The 14,603-nt window shown below is 35.2% G+C and overlaps 1 protein-coding gene across 1 annotated transcript in view; it reads right to left on the bottom strand.

Moving 5' to 3' along the window:
• LOC306651553 (X-linked interleukin-1 receptor accessory protein-like 2) overlaps positions 1–14,603 on the bottom strand; it is a gene marked incomplete at both ends in the record, with an annotated part of 265,025 nt that overhangs the window by 195,422 nt on the left and 55,000 nt on the right. The window contains one exon of the mRNA XM_079124229.1: positions 9,445–9,598. Coding sequence (XP_078980355.1) covers positions 9,445–9,598 — 154 coding nt within the window. The remainder of the gene's footprint in view (positions 1–9,444; positions 9,599–14,603) is intronic.

Here is a 14,603-nt window from a genome sequence, read left to right on the forward strand (position 1 = left end):
TAGAAAGGACTCAGTTTCTGGAAAAACATCTACCTGGGTCTTCCTTATGGGATCATCTTTATTTGCTGTAGAATATTTGGAAAAACTACTTCTCAAATTTCAATTTCCATATACGTGAATTTGGGACAAAATGTCATATCTCATAAGACTGTAGGATAACTAAATGAGACCATCTGTGTGAAAGCACAGAACCCTACTCCTAGTTTCATAATTCTATGTAGTATTTATGCATAAGGTTAAATCTTTGTATCAGGAGAAGCAGATCTTGGAAGACATTGATATAATTGGTAAGACAAAACCTAAACAAAGAAGATTTCTAAGATTATTACAAATTATCATCAGATAGTATGTTAAAAACTTTTACTTTCGGGAGAAAGAAATAGGTGGCTGTAAGATTAGTCTGTGAAGGCTTCACAGAGAAAGTACAGAACTATAAAATGGGTGTAGGGGAAGAGCAGAGGCAGAGTATGAAGGTGGTACGTAGGCAGGAAAGAAAAGAGCTAGTAACATTTACTGAGCACTGTTGTGTGCAGGAGCCATTTTAGAAGCTTATATCAGGGCTCCTTAAGAGCAATGTTTCAAAACAAAATTTGTTTAACTCTAGGCTCCACAATTTACCAGGTGTATGATCATTGACAAGTAACTTCACTTCTCTAACTCTCCATTTCTTCCCTTATAAAATACAGAAAATACTACCAACATCATGAAGTTGTTGTGAGGTTTGATTCGGTGTAAAATATAATGCTTGACCATAAATGGTACTTCTCTGAACATCTACCTCCAGTCTGCAGGATTTACTTCATGGCTGGTATCGTGCCATACAAAGTTTCTTGTTTTCATTCTTCTAGAAAGGTGGCTGTATAGAATAATCTCAAATTATTCAAACCATTGCTTTCAGATTCGGAGGAAAAAGGGTAGCTAAGACTATCACACATAAACATAATGGACCTAGGGAAATCTGTGTCCATGTGTGCCATCTATGAGACACGATTCAATCCCTCCCCAAATTTCCTTCTGCCAGTAGTAACTTGGTATCAGAGAAGTCAGCCAAGGAGTCAAAGATCATGTCTGATATTGGAAGAAAGCCATTGGAACACAACTGGCTTGGATTGGGCACATTTGCCATATCCCGCTGTCATGTGCTCCAACTTATTCACCCCAGTTCTCCAAGCTGATCCCCTACACAGATGCTTGCAGAATAAGTTCATAGGAATTAATGTTCTCATAGTCCCTGACTTTGCACAAAAATAAGACTATCTCTTTGTGAATGGGGGAAGGTAATAATGTTAGTTCATCACCCCATAGGGCACAGAAACATGACACACATTTTCCTAGAACAGAGACTGGCAATCTCTTTGACCCTGGCTGTCACTATAGGGTTACTAAATAGCCCTATGCCAAAGGTTGGGAGAGAAAAGAGAGACAAAATAAAAATGGTTGAGGAGAACTGATTTCAAAAATAATCGCTCTTTAAATTGACACCCAAATCCTCCTTTCCAGTAATTCTAAGCAGGTTATTTTTCTCCCTAGTCCCTAAAGGTCAGGAATAGAATTGACCTTGTTTCTGGAGAGGACAAGTGGCCACCTGCAGGGTAGGAATTATGACACTCTGGGAAAGGCTCCCATAGGCCCTGCCAAGTTGCCAGAAATTCATGACATTAGTCATGCCTATGAGTTACAGAATTGAAATAATCTATTAAATTGCATATGCTAGCTGAGAATGGAAAATGTTTTTGCTTTTTTTTCTGTCACAAATTCCTATGCTTATTGAGATATTAGACCCAGCAGAAAACAAGGATCTGAGAAAATGGGATACAGAGAAGATAGGACATTAGAATAGTTAAAATGGGTGAATAAGGGAAAGAGATATACCATTGAGGGCAGGTTGGGTACACTGACAAAGCCCTGAATAACCCTGGAAAGGAAAAGGAAGCCTAGAAAGAAAGGTAATGAAGCTTCTGTGAGCCAGTTTGGTCCTGAGATTTTTGCACCTGCAAGCGTGCAAAAGAACAGTCAATTATGAAATGCACAGTTAAGTCATGCAAAAAGTTCTCTTAATGCAGCCAAGAACTATGGACTGCTGAGATCTTTTTTTATTAAGTCACAGAAAAGGTACAAAGGAGGTCCATTTTCAAGTGATAATCAGGACACATGCATTCAGATCATGTTAACTGACTGCTCAGAGAGAACATGAAGGAGAAAGAACATATGCCAATGATTTGTTTCTTTCTGTGCTTCACATCACACAGCTTCAGGGCAACTTTAAGGTGGATGCTCTCTCCCCCAGAGCTCTTCATTTATCTGTAACATTGGAGACCAACTTGCTTCATCATCTAAATCGCCCTTCTCTGTAAAGTGATCAATTTGTCAATATCCCTCCTGTAGTATTACATCCATAGATTGTGCCCTTCACTCTCTACTTGGATCGACCACTCTATTGAATGGTGTGATTAGGATAGCTTCTGAGTGCTATTCTCAGTTTGTCTATTAACTTTTCTCCAGGCCACTTCAGGTGTTTTACATTTTTTCTCTATTCACTGCTGAAGGTGGAAATAGTGCAGCTGATTCTGAGCAAGCCACACAGGCAGTTGCTTGTTTAAAGGTCCTACAGAAACAAATATTTTAAGGCAAATGCCACAAACAGGCAATGCCCAAATTGATTTAGCTCACAGGCATGCTTTATTTTGTCCATAGAATGCTTTATAATTCAGGGATTTTCACATAAAAACCAGATTTCCACATCTCAAAATTTAGAGGGCCTGGCAATATTTGATCCTCAGTCTCACCTGGCAGCAGTCAGTTAGGGCTGAATTGATGCAGCCAGTACACTCCAATTTGCCATTCCCTATTTCCTGGAACACCTGGTCTACACCACTCACATACATGACCTACCTGGCTGCTAGAAGCATTTGAATATTTATTAGGGAACTCCGCCATCCAAATGCTTTTCATTTTAAAATAACAATTATTCTTTCTTTTTTATTTTTTTTTGCAGTTTTAATTTATTTTTTTTCTGTGTTCTTAGATGAAGCAATGGATTAACATATTAACATTTTAGATTAGAGATTATTTTAGGGACCCGTAGATCTGAGCTCTTGACTCTCCATCTTTCAAGTCTATCTGGGGTTGTATCTCTTCTTTTGGTCCAGCACCCAGGATTAAGGGACTTCAGAGAGAGTAACAGGAGGGTAGGGAAGGAAAAGCAGTGGACTAAGACCTGAAATGAGGTGGGGAGTGGTTCTAGTCCTGGTCATGCTATTACACAGCTGCCACCCCAGGAAAACATTTTTTTTTTAGTTTCTCCAAACCATAGTTATTCTTCTAAAAACTACTATGGCTACTATTACTACTACTACTAGTAATACTACTGATAAAAATATCACCTTTGCTACTGACTCCATAAAGTTCTGGAGAGCAATAAAATGTAAAATGATTTTACATTCATTTGTCAATTTACACTCATTCAACAGGAGTAAAGTGATTCAAAATTATAAATTTTTTATCACAAAACTGTCTTATGGGTTACCCAACCAAAGCACTCACCAAATAAACACCCATCCAAACAAAGTTACAAATAATTTTTGGAAACCTGTTATATGCTCAGCACTTGGGAACAAAGAAAAGAAATAGTCAACAAATGCCATCCCTTAAGACTTGTTGAGAAAATAAGACAAACAATGAAACATAATAAACAAATATAATTGTGATATAAAATAAGTGTCCAATAAATATTTTATTGAAATCATAAAGTTATGGGCATTAGTAGGATCCAAATAAATTACACAATCACTTAGCTGTTCACTTAGCTTTCCTGATGATTTTTCTATGGAAACAGAATCCTCAAATGCTCTTAAGAGGAAAAATGTGTTTTATGGTCATACAAGTTTAGGAAATGTCCTAAAATGCATCCCATTTTGCTTTGGGAAATTAATAAATATTAGAATATTATAAGCAGTAAGATTTCCTGGGATGACTTGCAAAAATAAAATTGTTTGAATTTCACCTGGCAAATAAACAAATGGTCACAGAACCTCTTTTTCTTCTCCCCTTTCTTTCCTCCTCCTCTCTTGGAAATCTCTTAAAAATTTTCTTAATGTCCCTTAGAATTTGAGCTCCACAGAACACAGTTTGGGACACACTATTCCTGTGAATAAATTTAATATTTTTACAGGTTCCCAGGGGAACATTCTTCCATCTCCCTACCTGTCTGCTTTCAGAATTACATTAAAAAACTTGGATTGTGAATTACTGTGGTACATTGAAAGCACTGATTTATGTGCAAACTGATCTTTATCAACTGAGCCAACATTGTTTAACTAGATGCTTCTCCATAGCTTCACTTACTGTAGTTCAGAACCACTGTCATAACAGTAGTAAACCTATTTGACTCTATTTTTCCTCAATATAGAAAGTCCAATAATAGGGACTGAAGCACAAAAACATGAAATATGGCAAATTCCATCTTTCATGCATTTTTGCTTTTCATTCTTACTTCTGTGGCATTACCCTCAGTTCTGATTCAATTCTGTTTCTCATTCCTAAAGATTTTAACTGAAGCAGGGCATGGTACTTACTGCATGCCTGTAATCCCAGCAACTCCAGAGCTTGAGGCATGAGGATCACAAGTTCAAGAACAGCCTCATCAATTTAGTGAGACCCTGAACAACTTAGCCAGAACTTTTCTCAAAATAAATTTTAAAAAGAGCTGGGGATGTGGCTCAGGTGTTAAGCAACACTTGGTTCAATCCCTGATATCAAAAATAAACAAACAAATAAATAAATAAATGCTAAGGATTAAGCTAAAAAATTCAAGCATATCCTATTATGGTATTTAAACTCCAACAGGGAATTATTGAAAATCAAATAGTTCATGTCCAAAAAGCATATTTGTGTGGAACGATGGATACTGCAATAAATATTTTGGTATTTATTCTCAAGATAGGCAATATATGTTTAGTGAATGAAATTACATGATTTGTTCTTTGTGATGATAAAAAATTTAAGAGTCAGAAAAACCTAGATTCATAACTGTACTCTTCCTGTTACAAAGCACATGACCTGGGGCACATCATCTCTTCAAGTTTTAATTTCTTCTTCTTTCAAATGGGGACAATAATAATAATCACGGTTTTCTGGTTGTTGTGAGTAATAAATAAGAAAATGAATGAAAAATCCTAAGTATATTGTGTACCATATAGTGAGCCCTCAAAATAGACATTAGCTTACTGGGTTCCCCCATCATGATTATTATAAAATTGTTGGCTTACCCCCTTTTATCCTGTCCTGAATCAAAATACCCAATTTCATTTATTCCACCAACTCTCAAACATATCACTATATTCCATGTTATTTTTTTTAACCCCAGTGTCTCAGTATTAACAGCAGAGGCACAAAGAAAATAAGAGTCAGGACCACAAACAGCATGTTCTCCAACATGAATGTGAAATTTATCTCTGGGTGTATATAACTGTCACTTTCCACTCCAGAGGAAAGTTATTCTAAGAACAATATAGTCTAAATGACACCTGCAACAATGCACCACAGTTAAACTTTGCAAAGAGGAGATTAAAAGCACTTGATGAATTGGTATATTTGAATATCTTCACCACAGACTGATTCCAAATTATACTTCGCAGTTTTACCAAGCTTTGTATATCCAGATAGCTATGCTACTGCTATTGCTTTACAGTGACGAAGCATCAAATCTTTGAAGTATATCCAAGATAAACCCTTCTAGTCATGTCATTCAGACACCAATGTTTAAGGGATTACTCTTAATATGTGAAAAGATCCCAATCAGCAACTCTAGAGGTATCTACAGTAATCCAGATGAAGGGTGAATATTTACCAGATAGTAGGTTAGTGGGGTTTTTTTCCTAAGTAGCCAATGATCATTTCCAAAAAGCTTCATAAAAGTATGAATTTGTGAAAGATTTGCCTTATGAACAGTTAATTACTTTCCAGATAAAGTGTTGGCTTCCTGCTTCATTTTTGAACATCCCCATAATATATGTGTATCACTGACATTCTCAAGGCTGACCTTCTCTTGTCATCCCAGGAGACCCTATTCTATTACCATACTCACGCTCTCCCATTCCTTTCCTCCTTCTTCCATTATCACTTGCTCTACATTTTCACGTTCTTTTAACCAACTCCACTGACTTTCCTTATCACTTTATCTAGTCCTCTGCACAAATTCAATGAGCTATAAAATAGCAAATAGTTACCTAAAATATGGTATGGGATATAAAGCTGCTAGCTGTCGTAATCACTGGCAAATAACCTAAACATATCTATTTATTCTTATAGTCCTCCCTGTTCATTTGCAGCTTCCAAAATTATAAAAAGAAATTTCTACAATAATATTACACAGGTATGCTATGATTTGTATAATCAAAATGTTCTAGACAAGTTGCATTTAAATGAAATCTTATTTAAAAGCAATAAAAAGGTAACTAAGAAAAGACTATAGTATATTCTTTTAAATATATAATTTCATAAAACAAATTATTACCTTTTAACTTACCAGTTTTGATTGCATCTTTTATAATTGATCTACCTGAAATAAATATAAACTATAAACCTTAAGAGATCACTTGTTTTATAACTGATATATTTCTCAGAAATATAAATTTTAAAAGAACACCCAGAAAATAACCTTTTAAAGTTTGAAAATCTTGTAAAGCTTGTAAAATTGCAATACACCTTCTTATAGAACATCATATTGTTCAATGTTATAATTAAATGATTCTATTAATTTCACATTGAAATTCTTACTCCATGCCTGTATAGTGGTAAACTCAAAACAAGTTAGGGTTTCTCTTTAAATAATCCCAGTCTTATATTCTGAATTATGAGAAGATAATCTATTTAAGTATTTTCCATAATACTGAATGTACAGAGCCAGTATAGAATACATTGCAAAACAAATCAGCCTTCACAGAGCAACCTCTTGAGCTTCCAAGAAATGATTTTGTTTCTACATCAATCAAAACATTTAAATTGTGTGAATAAATATTTAAACTTCATATCTTCTCATATGAATGATGACCATTGACCCAAAGATAATCATGACTAAATTTTGAATTATTCCTTCACCTAGTTCATTGCTTGGCATGTAATATATACTTAGTAAAATTTTATTTGAATGGTAAATGAATAAATGACTGTTTTCATTGATAGAGGTTGCTTTACCCACATAATCCCTTGACATGTTTCCTGTGGTAACCAATGACCATCATTTTCATGATAGTTATTAGAAGTTTAAGGGAAACAATTTGGGGTCGATGAAAATAAGATAGTTTTATGTGTATGAACCAACATGCTTACAAGGAAATCAAAAGCACCATTTTTTTAGTGTTTCTCAAAAAATGACCCTTGGAAGGCATATACCCAAATGCCTGGACAAAAAGTAAATTCCTTGTCTTACTGATGTACTATCAAGAATCTAGGAAAGGGACATGGGAATCTATATTTGAAGATTTTTCTCCTCATCCTACCTGGGTCATTCCACATGATTCTGATGTACATTAAATTTTGTGAACCTTCTGGGCACAATGACAGATGCCTGTCATCCCAGCAACTCAAGAGGCTGAAGTAGGTCTTTCTGGGCAAATTAGCAAGACCCTGTCTTAAAATTTTATAAAAATGAAGATAGTTGGCAATGTAGCTCACTAGTAGAGAGACCCTGGGCTAAAACCCTGGTGCCCACTAACAATCTAAAACATATTGTGGGTGAACCTCTGTAAGGTATCCAGATAAAATTTTAATCCAATAGTTCACTTATACTAAAAGTTTACAGCAAATAAATCAATAACATAAAATATACAAAAGTGGCTATAGCTTAGCCTTTCCAGTTTCTAAAATGAAAATAAAGATGCAAATTATTGCTACCATATCTATTAGAACAGAGTATAAAGGAGGTTTTGTGTTTAACCTATTATGGTTCAATTTAAACACAAACCAAATACTACAATATACAAAATGTAGTAAATGCTTGCCAAATGAAAGTGACTCCAAAGCATCGGATAAATACTGGTGATTATGGTCAAAGTGACAATGTCACAAGCCTTTGTGCATGGTCAAGTCACTTATTAATGATATATAACTGCCCATGATTAAATATTCTACCATGAATGAATCCTGGAATTCTATTTCATGTTGGAAAACAGAAACTAATCAAAAGCAGGTATTTGTTATTTGGGATTGGCCTAATATGGTAATTATTTTAAAAGCCCATGAGGATGGAACCAACCTAGTGACCCTTTAACAGATGAGTGGATAAAAAAAATGTGGTATACATATACAATGTGGTATACAAATGTGTGTACACAGAGTATTACTCAGCTATGAAAAGGATGACTATATGACATTTGCAAGTAAATGGATGGACACGAAGACTATCATGCTAAGTGAAATAAGCTAGTCCCCCCAAAGAAAAGGTTGAATGTTTTTCTGATATGTGGAAGCTAACCCACAATAAGGCCTGTGGCAGGGAAGAATTGATATTCAGCAGATTAGACAAAGGGGAATGAAGGGAAGGGAGGTGGAATAGGAAAAGGAAAGACAGTGGAATGAATCCAAAATTATTTTCCTATGTGCATATATGAATACATCAGAGTGAATCCCACCATCATGTACATCCATAAGAATGGGTCCCAAATAGAATTAAATACTTTCCATGCTTGCCAAATTATATCAGAATGAATTCTGATAAGAATTCAATAAGAAAAGAATCAATAAAAATTAATAAAAAAAAGTCCATGGGGGAAAGAATATGCAATTTTAATCCAAAGAACTATTTAAACTTGCACAGAAGGTGCTCTCCAAATTCAAATTAAAGTAAAACTGTCATTTATTATGATAAAGAGTGGACAAAATGTGTGTACACTCATTATAAAGTTTTGGAAAGGACAAAAAAAATTGAATCTTGGGGATCAAAATTTAAATAAACTATATTTTTCACTTTTTCCAGATTCTACATATAAATGAAATTATTATATATTTAAAGTATTTACATAATACAGGTTGAACATCCCCAGTCTGAAATCCTAAATTCTAAGTGTGCCAAACTCCAAAATATTTTGATTGCTGACATGATGCCACAAGAAGAGTACTACACACTTGACATCATGTGATAGGTCAGAGTGAAAAACACAGTTGGTCTAAAATATTATATAAAACTACTACAAGGTTTTATATATACATATATATTATATAAATATATATATATATATATATAAGGTTCTTGATCCCTAAATTAATTTTTCATATTCTGCATATAGCATTTTCAGTGAAATTCATTAATGATATGCTTTCCAACCGATTGATTTGCAACCAATTCGAAGTTCACAGAAATTTGCCTCCTTGAATAAAACTATTTCTTCCCAAACAAAATTACACTTAAAATTTAATTTGCTATAATTCGGTAGAACTAGTTCCTACCTGTAACTTTCAATTCAGTTGTTCGTCTTACAAGTTTTCCTTCATACTTAAGTTCACATGTGTAATTTCCTCCATCTTCTTCTTGAACTTCCTGGATTAGAAGGGCATTTCCCTTCTGTATTATTATACTTCTCCACATTTTTGGCTTGCATTCCTAAAAAGAAAATATTTATAAATAAGTGAAAAATAAATATTCACATCATTATGTCATCATACTGGCAAGTTACTATTTCACTTTTTTTGTATTCTTCTCTTTAGTTTCAAAATAGGAGCTAAGGAGTTAAGTCAATGACCAAGCAATATCACAAATATATTTTATTTTATCTCATTCAAATATCATCACCATTACATTAAGAAAGATCTGACATCAAGAGCCAGAAGATTTTTGAAGCATAGTGCAAAAATAGGAAAGCATACAAGTTCCCTAAAAGTAAGAGATGTAGAATAGAACCTTAAAAGTTGCTAAATATATAATGCCCTGTGTTTTTTGTTTGGTTGGTTGGTTTTTGTTGTTGTTGTATTTTTTTTATATTTGACATGGGTATTTCCTAAAAGTTCTAAGAGGATATGGTTCACTTAGCCATTTAGCTTATTCCAAGGGAATCTTAAACATTATTAAGCTTTCATAAAATGTTTTTGCTATGGAAAGGAAGTTTATAATTATTTCATTAATTCCTCCTTATTGTAAAAGTCTCCAGAGACTCCCTCCTTGTAGTCAAAAGATCCATTTTTGGGGCTGGGGGAAAGTGTCTAAAAAAATTGGATTGAAGGAATTATCTAGAAACACAGGTAGGGAAAATGAGAATGTGCTTTGTTATAGTAACAACTTAAAGAAATCATCCACTTACTTTGTACGTTCAGTGAACAGAGAGTAAGGTTTGAATTTTGAAGTCAATTTGTTTTACTCTTCTGATGGGAATGTGAGCAAGTCCTTCTACTGGAACTGGATTTCCTTATAAAGGAATGCATAACACTTTTGCAGACAGTGACACTTTTCCAGAGATTGACAAACAATAACAAATTACATAAGAATATTCAAGAGTATTTGACCAAGTGGCATTGTCTTTGGGGACAATTTCAGACAACTTTGACATATTGTTCCAGTCTGTCTATTATTTACCACAAATTTTCAATCAAAGTGGTAACCAAATACTGTTCAAACATCAGTGGAGGCTGTGAGGGAGTGTTGCATAATCAAGGCAAAAATATTTTATCATCTACATTGATTCTCTCAATTGAGGCAAGAAATTTATTGTGAGGAAAAATAATTGGACAATAGTAAAAAGCTCTTTTCACTTTCCCCATTACAGCATATACAGTATCTACATCTTCTCCTGTTCTCCTCATCCTCCTCAATACATCCTAAACATTCACAGAAAGTTAGAATGTATGCTGACTCTCTAGATTCAGATGTGAGTGCCTATGTGTAAATGATTTGAGGGAATGAATACTCATTTATTAGTTTTTCACCATAACAATTTTTCTTCTGTTTGCAGGAGTTTTGACAAGAAAACACAAAAACCAGCACTTAAGTTCACAGGTATAATATTTAAGAGATGAACTTGCTTTATGTTCAGTACAACTACCCACACATATTTTCAAAGAATAAATAAAAGTAATATTATAGAGAGTATCTAGATATAAGATTGATTTACTCCCTAGGGCCTTTTGGAAGAACAGTTAAGTCTGAAATTATATTACGTACCATGTCTGGCAAGGTTTATCACCTATATGAGATTTGCTTCTGAGTTAAACCTTGGGATATAAGGTTTCTGGGAAAATGAAGAAGAAAGTCTGAACAGAGAGGGAAAAAAAAAACAGCCCAGCTGCTACTGTCGTCATACTATAATAATCCACAATTATTTTCGCATTGCTTCCAACTCTGATAGCCTGAGATTTCTAAAGAATCATTCTGAAGGTCATTAAACAAAAATATGGTCCCTCTGGGCATTTTGAGAGGAAAGGAGAATGAAAACTGAGCTGGGGGTAGGCAAATGATCCCACACACTCATTTTATTCAAAGATAAATGTTATTGTTTTCTCATGTCATTTGGTAGCAAAGTCCATATCCAATTAGTTCTAACTATTTTCATTTTCCCTGCTCACTGTTTTGATTTTCTCCCAGGAAGTAAAGAATGTATAAACATTAGAAAATATCTCTTGATGAAGAATTGCCTGGAATATTTATATGTTCTTCAAGACAGATCTAGGTAGTCCAAAGTGGCAACTTTCCAAGTTGCCACATGCAGTCTTATAAAGGATTATTTATATCCAGTAGAAGTAGGTTTTGTTTTGTTCTCATTTTTTTTCCTGAAAACTGTGGCATAAGAATATACCAAGTTCAGGTTACTGCCATCCCTCTGAACACAATGTCGTAAAGATGAAGAAGAAAATGGCCTTTAGATTGAGATAGCTCTAGGTTAAAATCCAGAGTTCACCAAGTTTCTGTGATCATGGGAAAATTTGCTTAACTTCCTTAGGTCTCAATTTCCTACTCTGCAATATGGTGATAATACTAATTACCATCTGAGCCGCCAGAACCCAAGGACTTGCAGGATTTATTCATTGTATTCTTGTTGGGCAGTACTATATAGCAGTCATCCAGCACAGAAAATGTTTTCATTTCTAAACCTTCCCATTCCTGGATCATGTCTCTCCAGAACCTCTGGCTGTGTTTGGTAAAAATCAGTGCTAATGGGCTAATCATATAAAATAAATCTTCACTAAATTGGTTAAATATCACCAGCAAGATAATACTTTAATGCACTGAAAACATAGTTCATAAGAGCTCAGTCTAACCCTAAACTTAACAGGTAGTATCAGGAACTGTATTTTGATCAGAAGAACCTTTAAAGTATCTTTCCCATGTAGATGATCATCCTGCTACTCACCCCCATCCACCCTTTACAAAGTTACTTTGTTGGCCATTCAACTAAGGTCTAGATGGCTATGTAGAATCTCAGAAGTTTTCCAGGCCTTTAAACTCATTATTTGCAATGTTTGTTCCCTAAGCTACTGGCTGCTAAGTTTAATGTTATCACTGCTTCTCTCCTGATTCTTACCTTACTACTGGAAAATAACAATGTCACCATACCTTACTTCCCCATACCTGTTGAGATTAATTCTGACAGCCTGTTAGGCAAAGAAGTTTGAAGCAAATAGGTCAAGTCTCAACATGGTTGTTTGTCTGCGACCAGGACAATCTGTCAAAGGCTCAGCTGTGTGCAAGTGCATAACACTGGCCTCAGTGTACAAATTCTCTACTATTCATTGCCCCCTGAGATTGTTAAAATAAATTTTATCAACTTGAATATTAAGGACCAATCTTCCTGGAGTTGCCTAAGTTCAACAAACAACTTCATTCTGTACCCTGGATGTCCACTCACACAACAGTTTTTTATAAAAATCCTTGCTTAGTCAACTTAATTGTAGTATGTAAAGACCAGGTTATTGCCCTCCCTCCTTCTTTGGGTGGCAGATATCCCATGACAGTAGTTGCTGGCTTAAGCACCCCAAATACACAACAAAGACATTTGTTGACCAAGACCATTGAAGTGAAATGTTGCCAGACATATTTAGATATTGGAGTTTCCACCTTGAAATATTAACCACTATAGTCAAAATTTTACTTATGAAATGCCTTCCTCATGCCCACAGGTGCTTTTTAATTCATATGACGTAGTTGTGGTTACTTTAGTGCCATTCACAACACACAACACATTCCTCATGGCAAGTATATCAAAAAGATTAATTTAAATACTTCTGATTCTGAATGCCACAACGCAGCTGCACAACCACAAGCCAATCAATTTCTCATCCTTAAAGCGCTTTTATTTTAATACCAATACCCAAGATTTCAGAAAAATTTCTGTCCTTTCCTCTGGAGTCTGTTCCTATCCCTTGAGGCACTCATGTATGCTTAACAAACTTCATGGAACCAAATTTTCTACAAGTTGAATATGGAAGACATAGTTAAAAGCACAATTGTAAACTAGGTATTAACATTGCTGTTAAGGTTTGGATATGAGCGTCTTTCTAAATTTCTTGTGTCAATTCAGGAATATTCAGAAGTGAAATGATTAGATGAAGACAGCTGTAATCTAATCATTCCATTCTAATTTGAATAGATCTATTTGGTGATAAACTGTAAGCAGTTAAAGTGTGGTTGAAGGAGGTAGGTCATTTCAGGAGATGTGCCCTGAAAGGTTTCATCTTCCCTGTAGGCCCTTCCCCTTGTTCTCTCTGCTATCCAGCCACCATGAGGTGAGCAGTACTCCTCTACCATGCTTTTTCCATAATATTCTGCCTCCCCTTGCATGCACAGTGATGAACTTGGCTAACCATTGGCTAAAACTCTGAAACTATGAGCCCAAATGAACTTTCCCTCCTCTTAAAGTTGTTCTTGACAGGTATTTTGTTGACATCAAAGCAAAGCTGACTAATACACTTGCCCTTTTCAGCCCTATCTCTAATTCAGTTATCTGGGATAACCCACTTGAAGGAGTCCTTCCTCTCCCAAACTGTATTTCTCCAACTCTCTCTCTTTACAGCCTTAATGTTAATATTGGGAGCAGTATTAGTCAGTTTTTCATTACTGTGACCAAAATACCTGACACAACTTAAAGGAAGAAAATTTATTTTGGCTCAACATTTCAGAAGTTTTGTCCATGTTTATCTGGTTCTAAGGCAGAAACGTCATGGTGTCAGGACAAGGCAGATAAAAACTGCTCAGTTCATGACGGCTGGGAAGAAGAGAGAAAGAGAGGAAGGGCCTGGGCATATCCCCAGTGATCTACTTACTCCAACTTGGTCCCACCTCCCAGTAGTTCATCCAGCTATCCAGCCAGACAATCCACTGAGATAGTCAGAGCTCTCCCGATCCAAACACTACCTAGAAACCCCACCTCTGAACCTTGCTGCATTGAGAAGTATACTTTCAATACGTGAGCAGTTGGAGTACAATCCAGATCCAAAGTATAAACATAGCCCACAGTCATTGAATTTATAAAGTCTAGACTCAAACACCTGGATCAGAATTCCAAGTTCTATGTTATTGGACATGCTATTAAATCAATGTAAGACTCAGTTGCTTCATCTATAGCAAAGAGGTAGTGATACTCTTTACCAACTGAGGTGATTATAAGGAATAACAGGTAATA

The sequence above is a fragment of the Sciurus vulgaris genome, assembly GCF_902686455.1.
Source record: "Sciurus vulgaris genome assembly, chromosome: X".
Classification (NCBI taxonomy): Eukaryota; Metazoa; Chordata; class Mammalia; order Rodentia; family Sciuridae; genus Sciurus; species Sciurus vulgaris.